Here is a 17,887-nt window from a genome sequence, read left to right as displayed (position 1 = left end):
CGGGTTGTGTGGTGATCGGTGCTTATGTTGTTTTATTTATTTAATTAATAAACAAAGCGGTCAGTAAGCGCCCCGGGTTTAGTGGTGATTGGTGCTTTTGTTATTATTTAAAGCATTAAATTTAAAAGTGGCCAGTAGGCGTTCCGTGTTACTGGGTTATTTAGCATTGGGTTTTTGGGTTTAATAGCTTGGGGTTTATTTATTCATTATGTTAGATAATTCTGTTGAGTTATGTGGGTTTTTGCGTTTTGCTCCATATAGCCCATTTGAATTTCGCGCTACTTTGGGTGCCACTTTCGGGAGCCCTGGTCAGCTGTTCTGTAATCAGTAAGGTATCGACTGCTGTGGTCCCAAACGAACGAGCAGCTCTCCTAATTTTAGAGAGCACTGTGCTTAGAGCATATATACCTGGAGGGAGCATACAATGCTTCGGTCGTGAGACTAGCAAAGAGAGAGGGCCCGTGAAGCAGGATATGCTTTCTCTCTCTTACACTCCGATGATTGGCTAGCCCCCTTCCGTGTATATAGTTATTGTCGTCTCTAAGAGTGGAGCTGGTAGGAGAAGAGAGCATATATATATAGCTATACCTCGATACCCCTCTACCTCTTCAGCCAATACATGTACAACTCAAGCTTTGGTGACATATAATTTATATATTACATCTATTGCAGTTCTAGAAGTCAATGATGATAGCTGAGTGGGCTGCGTGCGCCGAATGGTGTTTTTTTTTGCAGCTGTAGACCTGTATCGAGCCCCGACTGGAAAATTTTTTTTTTTTTTTTTTATGTTAGTGTACATTTTCATTGAATGATTGATTGGAAAAATATTGTCAGGGACATTATTCTCTACAATTTTAACGATTTCTGTGAATATAATTTTTTTCCTTCGTAATACATTCTAAATACTTTTTCAACAATTTTGCAAACTGTTATAACATTCAGTGATGGCAAAATCAGACAACGTCTATCTTTTAAATCTGTCCAAGCTGAATGACTAGGTTCTAAAGTGAGTGTCAAAGGACATTGGTAACATTTTGTTTTACTTCAATATTGATCGAATAATGAATCCAGCAGAGTGACCCACGACATTGTCTATGGATTTTTTTCTTGTTCCTTTACCATAGAATAGTAAAATCGTAACATCATTGTTTAACGTCGTTAATATTTTTTATCAGCATTTTAACAAAAATGATAGATTTTTACTAAAGTAGAAACTGTCGCAAGACCATCTGGAAAACATTTTTAGTTCAGTTAGAGCTAAAGGAGGTTTTATGGTAACGGAATAAGAAAAAATACATAGACAATGTCGTGGGTCACTCTGCTGGATTCATTATTCGATCAATATTAAAATAAAACAAAATGTTATTAATGTCCTTTGACACTCACTTTAGAACCTAGTCATTCAGCTTTGACAGAAATAAAAGATAGAGGTCGTCTGATTTTGCCATCACTGAATGTTGTAACAGTTTGCAAAATTGTTGAAAAAGTATTTAGAATGTATTACAAAGAAAAAAAATTATATTCACAGAAATCGTTAAAATTGTAGATAAGAATGTCCCTGACGATATTTTTCCAATTAATAATTCAATAAAAATGTTTACTAACATAAAAAAAAAAAAAAAAAAAAATTTTCCAGTCGGGACTCGATCCAGGTCTACAGCTGCAAAAAAAACACCATTCGGCGCACGCAGCCTACTCAGCTATCATCATTGACTTCTAGGACTACAATAGATGTAATATATAAATTATATGTCACCAAAGCTTGAGTTATACATATATTGGCTGAAGAGGTAAAGGGGTATCGAGGTATAGCTATGTATATATGCTCTCTTCTCCTACCAGCTCCACTCTTAGAGACGACTATAACTATATACACGGAAGGGGGCTAGCCAATCATCGGAGTGTAAGAGAGAGAAAGCTAATCCTGCTTTACGGGCCCTCTCTCTTTGCTAGTCTCACGACCGAAGCATTGTATGCGCCCTCCAGGTATATATGCTCTAAGGCACTGTGGAACCAAAGGAAGATATCGAAGTCGTTCCGATCTGGATTGCAGCGTCACCAACGTTCTCTCAGTGCTGGAAAATAGGCCAATTAATCTACGAAAAAGATAACATTAGTGTTAACAGAAAACAAAAAATACGTTGATATAGAAGAAAATGATTCAAGAAACATAGCGTTTTGTTTTTTCAGTTATTCAGTGGCTGAGTTAACCTAAAAAATTCGTGAAAGTCCGAAAATCACTTTTTTCGCGTTTGAAAAAAAAGTTGACCTCAAATGCCGATAAGTTAAATGACAAAGTTGTAGATCTTAAGAAAACCTATCGATTGACGCGCGTTGAATATAATTTGAATGCGTAGTTGCTGAGAAAACTTGAAAAAACCATCGAAAATCGTCTTTTTTAAATTTGTTAATAACTTTTTTTCTTTTGAGATTTTAAAGTTGGTATTTGGTCAAATTATGAGTTTTTGGTTCACAAACCTTTAGTTGTTTTTTTAGCCAAAAATATTAAAAATTTTTTGAAATATCGCATTTTTTCGAAAAAAAACACCTTTCGTAAAAACTTCAATAGACGTCAGGAAATAATGCTGGAGCGATTTTTCAGGGCTTAATCTCTTCGTCTAGACTTATTCTATCATGCACTGTTTGTAGTAAGTAAAATTTTTTAATTTTTGATGCCGAAATCGGACTCCGAAAAAAGTACTTTTTTTTTCTATCGGTTTTTTGCATTTTTTTTACGTATTTTGATAATTGCACTTATATAACTAACTGCAATGCATTGTACTTATTTTTTTACGAATTTAAAAAAAAAATTTTTCATGATACGACCATGTGGAGCCAAGTTAGGTTTTTTTTTTAAAAAAAATTCCTATGCGACGGTGAAAAGCGTAGAGCTCTGAAACTTGCACACTTTACTAACAAATACCCATTTTGCATTAAAAAAATTATTCGCAATCGTTAACTTTAGCGGACCGATGGGTATGATAACGTTACAGTTGAGTCTTTTTTCGCGTCGCGCATCGACTGCCCGCTGGTATAAGGTGTGTCTGGCTGGTTGTTCTTACTCGGGCGCTCCGATACGGCTCTGAAATGGAGTCGGAGTGGTGAGAGAAAGATGTTCTCCCCTCATGCAGCTGCTCTGGACCGTGAGTCTCTGGAGTACATTAGTGCAGAAATTAACGTGCTTAACGAAACATCTCAGTGTGCTCGCAGGAAACACGTGCTTGAACGTTCGGTGTTTTATTAACACATACTGTTAACACAAAATTCAGTACTGTAAGCTGTTAAGCTATTCGTAAGTACAATATAATTTTCGTTTAATTTTAAACCGTTATTATTATTCTGTATCACAATATTTTAGATGTATTTTTATTTTATTTTAAATATCAGTAGTGAAAAACTACTGAATTTTGATGGTTATGGGCGGTTCTTTCACGTAGTGTATATAACGACGCTTGTATGATATCTATCTTGTATCATTCAAGAACATAAAGATGCTTACTGATAAGTGCACGTGTTCATAGTTTATTATTTTCTTTTAGATTTTTGTGGTAAGCACTACATCACTGCTGAAATTATATAAATCGGTACTACAAACACCGATCAACAGATGATACTTGATAAATTAATGGATACAGGCTTTTGGTGGATGTTTCGTTAGCTACTTTTGGCGGCTTTTGGTAAGTGTTATGTATACCGATCTTTAACGCATTCAATTTCTGTACGATCGTTTGAATGTATGTATATACGTATGTTAGCGGAAATGTTCGTATGTGCGTGCGTGCGTGCGTGCGTGTAGAAATCTGTGTGATCAAGTACGTGTGAGATTGGTTACGGCACGTACGTACGTACCTACACGCCCACGTAATTCTTTCATTAAATAATTTACGGAGATGTGTTTGTTGATGGCACAACATTATGATGTACATAAGTAAACAAAGTTTTCTTATTACCGATTACTTTTCAGATACCTACCTTACAACAGTATGGCTTTGACAACAGACAATATCTGTATATTGTGCGAATTGCCTTACTCTGTACTCTGAGTCGGATAAGAAAACTGTCGGGGAACGAGCAATTTAATTAATCATTGACGCCAGCAAACGGAGAAAAGTTGGTATACATGGTAAGCTCGCAGAACTTGTACGTCTGAACCTCCATAAACAGTGCTATGCTTCGTATATTCGGGAAAATAACATCAAAGCCGTAGAGAAACAATTGTCGCAAGACTATGTATTGAAACGGAAAAGAATTAAAATAGCTCGTCAGTTTGATTTTCAACGTAACTGCCTCATTTGCGGGCTAGATACGGAAGACCATCCGACAGGAAATCCAATTTCACTTGTTACTAGTGACCAAACAAAACTGTCCATGCTAGAAGAATTACAAAGACTTCCACGGACTGACTTCAATGACGATGTAAAAACTCGTTTGGAAAACGCCTTCAACTTACAACAAAAACGTGCGCGATATCACAGATCCTGCTTCTCAAAATTTTTTACGTACCGACTAACGAATTGTATGGGTCGTCCAATCGAAGAGACAATGTCGTCGGTAACAGAACATGTGATAAGTTTTATATTGGAAAACGCAGATGATTCACAATTTTCATTAAAAGAAATTCTTAAGTCGTTTGACGGCGAATTGCCTCGATTAGATCGGATTACAGACCAATTAAAAAACCATTTTGGTGATGAAGCCGAGTTTTTGAAAATCTCGAACGATATCATAATATGTTATAATGATACGCAAGGTAAAACTTTGAAAAATGATTGGTATTCGCAGAAAGCGGCAACTGCAGCACAAGAACGACTTCGGGTTGTTGAAATGGCTGCAAATATAGTGTGTCAAGATATACGACAGCATTACTACGACACCCAAAATTGCCTTGCTATACGATAAACGAACAAATGTATCATTGAATGACCTTCGCTACCAACAATTCAGCAAGTGCACCGTTCGTAATACGTTTCAGTTCCCCAGTATACCGCCTACCGAAGGTGCAACAAAACAGCATGTATTTCGAGTTTACCTGCAACTACAAAAGTGGTTGGGAAATGACATAGAACCAACCCTTTAGGGATGGAAGTTATCGAACAACGTAATTCTACCCAACTATACCGACGAAGCCCTAGCACCGGATGAAACATTAAAAATAATTGCATGTGGGTGCGAAGGTTCTTGCAAAACAAAAAATTGTAGTTGTTTCAAGCACGGTCTGAAGTGTTCCAATGTATGTGCTCATTGCCAGGACTCGCAGTGCTCAAATTTTGAAGAAGTAGATCATGCTATCTCACATGAGCAGTCTTTCGTGGAGAATACGGATATTGGTGATGTAAGTATTGGACAATTTCCAATAAAAGAAGACATGTTTTGCAATTTGTAAATACCGGCTTTTAATGATCCAGTACTGGAATGTACCATGGATCATGAAGAAAACGAGAATATGCTTGATGACATTACTGAGCAACCCTATAAGAAGGTGCGAACATACAATATGAATTAGTTTTACTTTTTTTAAAAGAATTTGTATTATTTAATAATAAAAAAGAATTAAAATATATTGCTTTTTTTCGTTAAACCATTACTTATTTTTAATTCTACGCTTTTCACCGTCGCATAGGAATTTTTTTTTAAAAAAAAAACCTAACTTGGCTCCACATGGTCGTATCATGAAAAATCGTTGCCGAATCGTGGTCGGCGTTGTCGTAAACAAATTGTACAAATGCATCACCAGAAACTTTATATTGTTCGGGATCATTAATCATAGATTTTTCAAATAACTTCGTCTCATGATATGAAGCGCACAATCCAAGGTGAGATAAAGAGTCGATAAGCCCTTTAGCCGCAAATTTCTTATGAATCATGGACGAAAGTCCGAGTAAAATTGACGATAAGAAAGTGCGTGGCCTAACAAAAGAAATGATAATATGGGCCAGTGTTGAAATTCGGTTAATCCATGTGTCACTTTCTCTCTCTTCTTTATGTTTATGTGATTTAATAAGAGTATTTAAGAACAAGAGAAGAGACGGGGGAATGTCTGATTCTACATCCACGAAAAAAGAACTTGGCGCATTGTAATTTTGGGTGTCGTAGTAATGCTGTCGTATATCTTGACACACTATATTTGCAGCCATTTCAACAACCCGAAGTCGTTCTTGTGCTGCAGTTGCCGCTTTCTGCGAATACCAATCATTTTTCAAAGTTTTACCTTGCGTATCATTATAACATATTATGATATCGTTCGAGATTTTCAAAAACTCGGCTTCATCACCAAAATGGTTTTTTAATTGGTCTGTAATCCGATCTAATCGAGGCAATTCGCCGTCAAACGACTTAAGAATTTCTTTTAATGAAAATTGTGAATCATCTGCGTTTTCCAATATAAAACTTATCACATGTTCTGTTACCGACGACATTGTCTCTTCGATTGGACGACCCATACAATTCGTTAGTCGGTACGTAAAAAATTTTGAGAAGCAGGATCTGTGATATCGCGCACGTTTTTGTTGTAAGTTGAAGGCGTTTTCCAAACGAGTTTTTACATCGTCATTGAAGTCAGTCCGTGGAAGTCTTTGTAATTCTTCTAGCATGGACAGTTTTGTTTGGTCACTAGTAACAAGTGAAATTGGATTTCCTGTCGGATGGTCTTCCGTATCTAGCCCGCAAATGAGGCAGTTACGTTGAAAATCAAACTGACGAGCTATTTTAATTCTTTTCCGTTTCAATACATAGTCTTGCGACAATTGTTTCTCTACGGCTTTGATGTTATTTTCCCGAATATACGAAGCATAGCACTGTTTATGGAGGTTCAGACGTACAAGTTCTGCGAGCTTACCATGTATACCAACTTTTCTCCGTTTGCTGGCGTCAATGATTAATTAAATTGCTCGTTCCCCGACAGTTTTCTTATCCGACTCAGAGTACAGAGTAAGGCAATTCGCACAATATACAGATATTGTCTGTTGTCAAAGCCATACTGTTGTAAGGTAGGTATCTGAAAAGTAATCGGTAATAAGAAAACTTTGTTTACTTATGTACATCATAATGTTGTGCCATCAACAAACACATCTCCGTAAATTATTTAATGAAAGAATTACGTGGGCGTGTAGGTACGTACGTACGTGCCGTAACCAATCTCACACGTACTTGATCACACAGATTTCTACACGCACGCACGCACGCACGCACATACGAACATTTCCGCTAACATACGTATATACATACATTCAAACGATCGTACAGAAATTGAATGCGTTAAAGATCGGTATACATAACACTTACCAAAAGCCGCCAAAAGTAGCTAACGAAACATCCACCAAAAGCCTGTATCCATTAATTTATCAAGTATCATCTGTTGATCGGTGTTTGTAGTACCGATTTATATAATTTCAGCAGTGATGTAGTGCTTACCACAAAAATCTAAAAGAAAATAATAAACTATGAACACGTGCACTTATCAGTAAGCATCTTTATGTTCTTGAATGATACAAGATAGATATCATACAAGCGTCGTTATATACACTACGTGAAAGAACCGCCCATAACCATCAAAATTCAGTAGTTTTTCACTACTGATATTTAAAATAAAATAAAAATACATCTAAAATATTGTGATACAGAATAATAATAACGGTTTAAAATTAAACGAAAATTATATTGTACTTACGAATAGCTTAACAGCTTACAGTACTGAATTTTGTGTTAACAGTATGTGTTAATAAAACACCGAACGTTCAAGCACGTGTTTCCTGCGAGCACACTGAGATGTTTCGTTAAGCACGTTAATTTCTGCACTAATGTACTCCAGAGACTCACGGTCCAGAGCAGCTGCATGAGGGGAGAACATCTTTCTCTCACCACTCCGACTCCATTTCAGAGCCGTATCGGAGCGCCCGAGTAAGAACAACCAGCCAGACACACCTTATACCAGCGGGCAGTCGATGCGCGACGCGAAAAAAGACTCAACTGTAACGTTATCATACCCATCGGTCCGCTAAAGTTAACGATTGCGAATAATTTTTTTAATGCAAAATGGGTATTTGTTAGTAAAGTGTGCAAGTTTCAGAGCTCTACGCTTTTCACCGTCGCATAGGAATTTTTTTTAAAAAAAAAACCTAACTTGGCTCCACATGGTCGTATCATGAAAAATTTTTTTTTTAAATTCGTAAAAAAATAAGTACAATGCATTGCAGTTAGTTATATAAGTGCAATTATCAAAATACGTAAAAAAAATGCAAAAAACCGATAGAAAAAAAAAGTACTTTTTTCGGAGTCCGATTTCGGCATCAAAAATTAAAAAATTTTACTTACTACAAACATTGCATGATAGAATAAGTCTAGACGAAGAGATTAAGCCCTGAAAAATCGCTCCAGCATTATTTCCTGACGTCTATTGAAGTTTTTACGAAAGGTGTTTTTTTTCGAAAAAATGCGATATTTCAAAAAATTTTTAATATTTTTGGCTAAAAAAACAACTAAAGGTTTGTGAACCAAAAACTCATAATTTGACCAAATACCAACTTTAAAATCTCAAAAGAAAAAAAGTTATTAACAAATTTAAAAAAGACGATTTTCGATGGTTTTTTCAAGTTTTCTCAGCAACTACGCATTCAAATTATATTCAACGCGCGTCAATCGATAGGTTTTCTTAAGATCTACAACTTTGTCATTTAACTTATCGGCATTTGAGGTCAACTTTTTTTTCAAACGCGAAAAAAGTGATTTTCGGACTTTCACGAATTTTTTAGGTTAACTCAGCCACTGAATAACTGAAAAAACGAAACACTATGTTTCTTGAATCATTTTCTTCTATATCAACGTATTTTTTGTTTTCTGTTAACACTAATGTCAAATTTAACATTGAGCCTTCGAAGATTAATTGGCCTAAAAACGAAAATGATTTCACCCGCTCGGCTACGGCGTACTACGTAAATAGGTATGTAGATAAATAAAAAATTATTAGTAAGGCTGGCTCTGCTTCGTCTTCCCTACCCTGACTGGGCGTCTGTAGATCGGAATTACTGTGAATTATTTTTTGTTGTTTGTTTGTTTAAAAGGTCGATGAGGAGAGGTCATGTAGAGTAAAATGGCAGCGAAATTGGAAATTGGCTAAACCCAACAGCATAGCAGGGATCGCCATTAACTTGAACAAAAAAAAAGACAAACAAGGGATTTCTATAATTTCAAATAATATGTCGACTTGTCCTAAGAAGAAACAAAAATAATTAAAAGAAAACGGAACTATTTTTTGGCAAACAAAAAAAGTAATCGAGTGTGCTGAGTAAAACAATACAGCTAATATTTTTGGTCAGGTTAGTGTACTTTGCAACCTAAACAATCACTCAGAAGATTACAATTATACTATTAATAAGTAAAATTATGTTGTTAGACATGAAGCTGGGGCAACTTTGTACTTAGCAAAGAAAAAGTTGCCTTACAAATCACGTTCTGATACGTTACAAACTTATGTTGTATAATGTAATTCAACTGCTTTAGAAAATTAATGTTGATTTACTTTTAAATTAATTCAGGTTCCAAATAATCGTTACTATGCTAAAAAATACTGAAAAAGGACAAAATATAACAAGTGATAGTATTCGTGATAAATGAAATTTTCAATTTTACCGTCACTAAAATGCTTAAAATTTTGCCTATCGATGTAGATAGTACAATGAAGTTTTTTAGATAAATACTACAGCTCGACCATCTTTACTAGTTAAAAGTCGGTTTTAAAAAAATATCTAAATGAAATATTGACATATGCAAGCAAAAAGATATGTGAAATAATTAAGGCTTGTGCTTTATACTGTATATTCTGTGCAAAATATGCAAAATTTCGATACTTCTTTCTTACAGATGTGAATATAAAATAGATAACTTGACTAATCAATAAAAACTTTCAAAAAGGTATTGAAGAAAATTGGCATTCATTGATATTTTAAGCAAAATACCAAACAATGGTTTATTATTGAACTGTTTTACGTTTAATTGAAATTTATAATTAACAAGCCATCAACATTTCTATTTTAACTCTCTTCTAGTAACCATTTTAAGTTCATCAACAAAATAAGGTTGCGAGTGTCCATAAATGGACAAAAAAAAAATATTAAACGAAGTATTTAATTAGACTAATAATTAACTGGTAAAACAAGGTTAAAAATCTTGAACAGCGTGATGATTACTTGTTAAAAGTTTATTTACATGAAATTGTAAATTATATGTAGTACACTAACCTGAATTTTTGCGATTGATTTCATTAATGGCCTTTAAAGAATAAAGTTCATCTAATTTGTTTCCATAATAAGTATTTAACTTTTTGCACGTACTAACTGATATTTGAGTGATTTCACTTGATGACAAGCATTCTTGTAACATTTTGAAACAACATTGTTCATTAGATTCCATATTATAATACTTGATGTCAACGAAGCCGAGTCACATTAAAAGGATTCAGAATTGGCAATAGACCATTGTTTTTAGAGAGGTTAAAATTTTACGGCCATCACTAATCCGATCCGAACAGATTTCTTCATATATTCACAATTTCACATCTCATCATAAGTACGTAAAATTTGGATTCAACAAGAGGTTCGTTTAAAGACCTTAGGTTTGTTCAAGCTAATTTTTGGGAAGACTTTTGGAGAGCATGGATCGATGCTTTTGGAGCGTTCCAAAAATTACAAATCGCAGGCGTGCGTCTAAAGTGCAGATTTGTTATCGGCTAAGTAGATTTTAGGTGACTTGTGTGATGAGTCTGATATCATTAATGTAAAGGATCCTTAATAAACAAAAAACCTTAATTGAATTTAAAAATTTGAATAACCTATGTATGTACAACACCTAATACATATACAATATATACAACATACATAGACATATAAGAAACGTAGACTGCTCGTTTTTATGTACGGCGCTGAAGCACGAGTAGAAAGAGATACAATATTGAACGTGGGTATCTATCTCTCTGGCACATTGCCAACAATGAGAAGGTTGCATCAGCCTAACTTAGTTTAAGAACAGTTAGCAACGTTTGTACCCCCTTTATAAAAAACTATCGGATCAATCACTTCCGCATGAAAAAAATAAATTTGATGCTGTCGTGCGAGAGATATGAAAAGTATATCCTTTACCCTTTGTAGTATTTCTATACTATTAAAATTTGTATCAACCGTTTGCAATTGAATTTTTGTTTATGTTGAACAATTGTAAATTGTCACATTTTTATGTATAGCAGGTAAAATAATTAATTTTGTCGAATATCAAAATGTGCTATTTTTTCTTTTGTTAGGCAGGGATGGACGTGTCATTTATTACGCGTCATAAGTTTCATTTACGACGCGTCTGAAATTGTAATAAAATACACCACGACCAACCTCAATTTCCGACACAAGTGTATTTACGACACTTAAGTAGCCGATGCTTGGCGAGTCATGGCGAGGGCGAGCTTACACTGCTCCAGTGCTCCCAAAACAGAGACCCAACCCAGTGTGAAAAATCAAAACTTTTCAGCTTATAACACAAGCCCCTATCATACAATAACCCAGGGTGCTGACTGGCCACTTTAAGGGGGCTCCAGCGGGAGGAGTTAGGAGGTCACAGGTAGCTTAATTGATAGATAAAAACACGCTGATTCCAACGGTGTCCTGATTTACCCCTCTAAGCCTGGAAAATTTTGAGATATTTGCTCTCAAAGTTCGTACATTATACATAGCCTCTCATAGAGCAACGTGAAAACATCGGTATTTTCTAACAATAATTGAGGAGTTACATGTCAGGACTGTAACTGTTTTATAGAACATCTCAGTAGCTTTCAGATGGTACCTTCAAAAATATAGGTAACCCTGGAAATATTTGAGATATTTTGTAAAGTATTGATCAAGTCATTGAATTAGCAGGGTCATGACGGGATGCCATCTTGTTGTTTGTAAGGCGCGCGCTTTTGAATATTTCAGAATTACACTGCAAGTACTTACATAAGTTTCATGTCATTTGTAACTCTTTTTTAATCGTGTTCTCCTATGGATAACTTACACATATTTTTTTTTTTTAAATAAAATAGAACATTGAAAAATTTTAACTGCAATTATTTTTTATTTTATCAAAAATTGCGTCAATAATTTTTTTATTTGAAATAACTCTTACTTTATTATTTACACTCATAGATAATAATGAGGTGATGCCATTTGTAGGATCTTTTTTATATGCATCTACTAATACTTATTCTATTGATATCGATTCTTTGGCCATTTTATAAATTATCTTATCATTAATAATACATTTTAATACAATTAATTTTTGTTTGTTATCATCAATTACTTTTTTATTTCTTTTTTGCTGTTGCAAAATCATTTCAGCATCCTGCAAGTCTTGATGACTCTGATCTTACAGTGATGTGTGATTTCTTTCATTTTTTATAACACAAAAAAACTAATTCTAAATAAAACGCTCTGTATGTGACAGAAGCTGCTGTTTGTTTACCATAGGTACGGACACATCATATATATAGATGATGGTGCTCGCTTATATATACACGTATATATAGATATATACTCACAGAAGTGATACCTACTAACCGAATAGTTTTCGGGTTGGTACCAGTGCTCGCTGGAGCCCCCTTAATACTTAATAAAATGTTAGACAATAACACAAGCACCATTTAGTCTGTGACCCAGGGCGTTTTACTAGCCACTCTAATAATTAATCAAATCTTTATTAATAACAAGCGCCTATCACCAAGTGACCCAAGGCGCTTACTGGCCACTTTTATAATTAATCAAATGATAATCAATAACACAAGCGCCAATCACTAGGCAACTTAGAGTGCTTACTAATCGCTTTATTAATTAATAAAATGGAAACTAAACACACAAGCGACAATCACCCGTTGACCCAGGGTGCTTACTTGCCACGTTAATAATTGATAAAAGATTAATTGATAACTAAAGTGCCTATAACTAAATGACCCGGGGCGCTTACTGTCCACTTTACTAATTAATAAATAGTTAAACAATAACACAACTGCGAATCATCAGAGAATCCAGGGTACTTCCTGGTCGCTACATTATTTAATTAAATGGTAAACAATAACACAAGCGCATTTTACCAAACAACCTAGGGAATTTACTATATTTGCTTTATTAATTAGTAAAGCATTGAATAATAACACAAGTGCTAATCACTAGTCAAATCGAGGCGCTTACTGGCCACTTAATAAAATGAAACCTTGGTTCATATGGTGATTAGCATTTGTGTTAGTGTTCAACATTTTGTTACTTAATAAAGTGGCCAGTAAGCGCCCCGCTGGGTCATTGGGTGATAGGTGCTTGGGTTATTAATTGAAAATTTATTATTCAATAAAGTGGCAAGTCAGCACCCTTTGTTATAAATTTTACACCCTTTGTTACTATTGGGTTATTGGCGCTTCTGTTGTAAGCTTAAAAGATTTGAATTTTCGTGCTGGGATGGGTACCGGTTTTGTGAGCACTGCACTGCTCTCTAAATTTAATATAGTGATATTTGTACAATTTATTCCAAATAGTGCATATGCAGTGTAAATTAGTGAATACACACTATTTAAACAGTGAAACAGTCGCTTTTATTGTTTCATAGTTGTATACTTATAACATTTTAAATAATGAATATTCACTGCGAAATAGTGAATATTCACTATTCTTCCAAGTTAACGTTTCACTATTTCAATTAGTTGTTAAGACTATTGTTGGTAGTACTAGAAAAATGTGTGCGAATTGTGCAATTACCTTTATTTGGATCAAGACGTTTTATTGGATTACTGATAAGTAATTAGAATTAAAATTTCTACGGATTGGGTGCCAATAAGCGACCCGTACTTTTTACTATTTTGCTAGTGAAAATCTTGTTCACTTGCGCAAATAGTGAAATTTTCACTGTTTTAAATTTAGAGAAAGCCTTTTTACAGTTCAATCGTTTTTTTTTTCAGTTTGTCTTAAGTTATTGTATTATTATTTATTGAATTAATTAGTTATTTATTTGATAGCTTCATCACAATAAGTATATAATTATCTTATACTTGTTGACTCTTATCTAGTTCGAATCTCACGCGTTTATTGTTTTGATTTTGAAATTAGTGTCATTTATTACATATTATACAATTTACGACACTCGTGTAATACTGTATACCTGACGTGTCGTAAACTCAGTGTCGTACTATTTAAGTATTTACACTATTTACAGTCCTAGCTCCTAGCGCCGCCAGGACTATCTATGACCGTGAGCACGGTCATAACAACAGTTTCATTGATTTGTTCTATCAGTACAATCCTTGGTCCAGTCCACGGTGCAAGATCAGACAGGTGGTACGAAGTATACTTTGTACCACCTTAATGCTCTGTGCGGTCAGTCGCAATCTTAGAGAATATATACATGGAGGAAGCATTGTATGCTCCGACCGCGAGACGAAATGAGAGAGACAAAAGACAAATAGCAGTACAACCTTTCTCTCTCTTACACTCCTCTGATTGGTTGGCCCCCTTCCGTATATATAGGTATAGTCGTATCCACGAGTGGCGGTCGTGGGGGAACAGAGCAGATATATCATACGATTATACCTATATATACGGAAGGGGGCCAACCAATCAGAGGCGTGTAAGAGAGAGAAAGGTTGTACTGCTATTTGTCTTTTGTCTCTCTCATTTCGTCTCGCGGTCGGAGCATACAATGCTTCCTCCATGTATATATTCTCTAAGGTCGCAATTCTGTAACAGTACCAAGTACCGAGTTCTCTACCAAGTGGATTAGTGTCAAAAAGGTAGTATATACATACTTACATATTGAAACGGTTACATATATGTATATACATAAAAAAATATGAATATATACTACATATATATACTACTTTTTCGACACTGATCCATCTGGTGAGAAACTTGGTACTGCTACAAAATTGTAACTCGGCAGAGGTGGCACTTCGTAGTTTCGTACCACCCTACCACCTGTCTTATCAGACATCATGGTCCAGTCAAAAGTCCGCGAAGCCACTCGTTGGTTTACGTATTTACGTATGAGGCTCTTTTACAGTCAAGCTTGAATCAGATGGCGCCAGGGCACGTCGCGGCTGTCATGGCCGTCGCACTTACACACCGTCAAATTTACAGTTATGTATTGTGTCCGTGAGACTATCTGTGTAATGAGCAAAGCAGAAGACATAACCTTTGTAAATGATTGCTGTTGTTTGCAGACAATTTTTGTTTGCATTTACGTTTAAAGATAGTAGGAAAAATAAAGTGCAGTGTAATATCCTGCGATAAGAAAGTGAAATTTAAATTTCCTTCTGATAGTGTGATAAAAAAAAAGTGGCTCGAAGCAATTGGGAGACCAATCATTAGTAAACAAATACATAAATAGCCTTGTAAATATAACCTAAAATGTACACTTACCTGTCCACGAGTTCTGCTTTTGTTCCACTGACTCTTGCTCCTTTCCCTTTTAAAAGCTTTTTCAATTCTGAAACTTTTAAGCTCCCATAATATTCTTTCTTGTCTTCCTTATTCATTTCAAAATTTCAAATATTGCGCTTTACCACTACACTTTAATTTCCTGTATACATACAATACTGAAAAGTAATGTTGTGTGAGTGACACGGCCATAACAGCCGCGTAGTACCCTGGCGCCATCTGATTCAAGCTTGACTGTAAAAGAGCCTCATAGTATAGATAGATACTAGTACAGAGGCCATAGAGCATAGAGGGTCGAGTGCAGTGTGGCAGATTCGGGAGCTTTTCCTGATTGTCTCTGCCGTATTTAGGACCAACATGCACACATCCCTAACAGACATGCGATGGGTTAGGTGGATTCAATATCAGAGCATTTTACCTAGTTCGTATATATAGCTATACGATCTAGGGAGAATGTTCTGCCGAGCAGACAGCAGTGAAGGGGAATTGCCAAAGACGGTACCCGCAACACGCAAAAATTAAAAATTGTAATATTAATAACACAAGTGCCTATCACCCCATGACTCAGGGCGCTTACTGGCCACTTTAGTAAACGACATGTATTGTTAATCAATAGCACAAGCGCCTATCACCCAGTGACACGGGGCGCTTACTGATCGCTCTATTAAATAATAAAATGTTAAGCAATAGTACAAGCGCCGATCACCCAATGACCCGGGGTGCTTAATGGCCATTCTATTAAATAATAAAAAGTTAAATAATAACTCTTTTAAAAAAACCATATCGATGTATATACCACATAGTAAAACCATGTAATAAAATCACATAAAAACATGTGGTTTTACCACTCCGTTTTCATGTGGTTTCTTATCTCAAATCACCATGTGGTTTTTAAGTAATACCATATGGTTTTTACAAGCTTTTCTTTTTGTTGGCATGTACGACTTTTCAATAGGCTGTATATATAGTATGTGAGACAGCGCCACAGGCAAGGTGATACTTGCGGGCCCTGTAGTCAGTACAGTGTAAGCCACCGTGCCTTCCACACCTCTCGTCGTTTCTAGATTCATTGTCTTTGTCTGATAAGTCGGTTATAAGTCTGTAAAGTCTGTGAATTGTATCTGTTGTGTTCTACGTCGGTCGGCAGTTTTTATTAAATAAACTTTTTGTTTATCTTGTAATACTAGTTTTTATTATTTCGCGCACCCCCTTTACTCACACCTCTACAGGTTACGGGCCCCAGACTCGCTTCCACCGCGCGTGATCTTTGTTTTGTGTGGGCGAAAGTGATAAAAGGGAGGATGGCGGAAAGGGCTGAAACAGCAAGAGATGGACGGGAGAGTCCGATCGAGGAAGCGGCCGAGAGAGTGACTCCTGGTGACCAGACCGAGTCCGTTGTCGACCAGGCGTTGTCGACGCCGGTCGAGGAAAGGGGAGCAAATTTGGACGCCGGAACCGAGATCAGCGGTAGGTCAACACTTTGTCTTTTTCTTGAGTGATGCCTAGGTTGGACGCTACGACGTCAGGTAAAAAAGGGGATTTCTTGTGCATTCTGAGAAATGCGCGGGATTCCAAAAAACACGTGGCGTCGGTAGCGCGACACGCGCATGCAAGAGCGGGGTGGATCGAGAGGGGGACAACATAAGGCAGCTGAGGAAAGAGTTCGGTCTCTCTCTCTCCCTCTCGTGATGACGCGAGGCTTTTTGACTGAAGGCATATTACGAGGCCGTTTGTGTTTTGTTTTCGTGCTTTCTCGCGTCTCTTGTTCTTGTCGCCTCGACTGTTGTGTGCGCGTTACAATATAAATGTCTGAACTGGGAAAGTTTGAACGTGTGTTGGCAGAAAATTATATATGGCCTTTTCCCGGTGTTTTTAATTGATTGAACTCTAGGCAATAAATATTCAAGGCGGTTTTCAGATTTAGTCAGAAAAGGCTGATATTTTAAAAGTTTACATTTTCTTTTAGACGAGCAAACTATCGATGCTCTGTCGAGAATATGTCGGGGAATTTCATCCCAAGTCAAGTCAGAGGGGCGACAACAAGCTGCTATCTTGTTGGTGGATAAAAGGGGAATAATGGCATGTGTCGGGCAAAGGGATATTCCCGCCAAAGGTGTGTAAACGAAATTATTTTCCGTGTGACTCGCACAGTCACGTTAGACTTGTGTTCGGTCGCGCGCGGCTGTGTGAGTGCCCAGCGTGCAATCGTGCTTTGTGTTCGAGCACGAGAACACGCTTCGGGCCACGTTGACTAGATTCGGCTTGCGTTCGGTCGATTTCTAGTTGACTCCCTGAAAACAATGTCCGTCTTTTGTTTTAGATTACCTGATCGGTGACGATTACAAATACATCGTTGAATTCCTTTGTAAAAAGGGAGGCAAAGTGACGTTGCCAGAAAATCTATTCAGGGAAGACGGGGAATGCGAGGAACCTGCTCGTGATAAACCCGGGTTATT

At 36.3% G+C, this 17,887-nt stretch overlaps 1 protein-coding gene across 2 annotated transcripts in view; it reads right to left on the bottom strand.

Moving 5' to 3' along the window:
• Nucleotides 1–10,757, bottom strand: part of Mgtor (nuclear basket protein megator) — a 447,637-nt gene extending 436,880 nt beyond the window's left edge. For both annotated transcript variants that reach the window (XM_014352167.2, XM_089595083.1), the window contains exon 1: nt 10,233–10,757. In XM_014352167.2, coding sequence (XP_014207653.2) covers nt 10,233–10,404 — 172 coding nt within the window. In that variant the 5' untranslated portion in view covers nt 10,405–10,757. The remainder of the gene's footprint in view (nt 1–10,232) is intronic.
• Between the last annotated feature and the right edge of the window lie 7,130 nt (nt 10,758–17,887).

Source organism: Copidosoma floridanum, unplaced genomic scaffold (assembly GCF_036245765.1).
Source record: "Copidosoma floridanum isolate Cflo_tuat_1 unplaced genomic scaffold, Cflo_Japanese_pri ptg000024l, whole genome shotgun sequence".
Classification (NCBI taxonomy): Eukaryota; Metazoa; Arthropoda; class Insecta; order Hymenoptera; family Encyrtidae; genus Copidosoma; species Copidosoma floridanum.
Note: the sequence above shows the minus strand (reverse complement) of the source record. Positions and strands in the feature narration are given on the sequence as shown.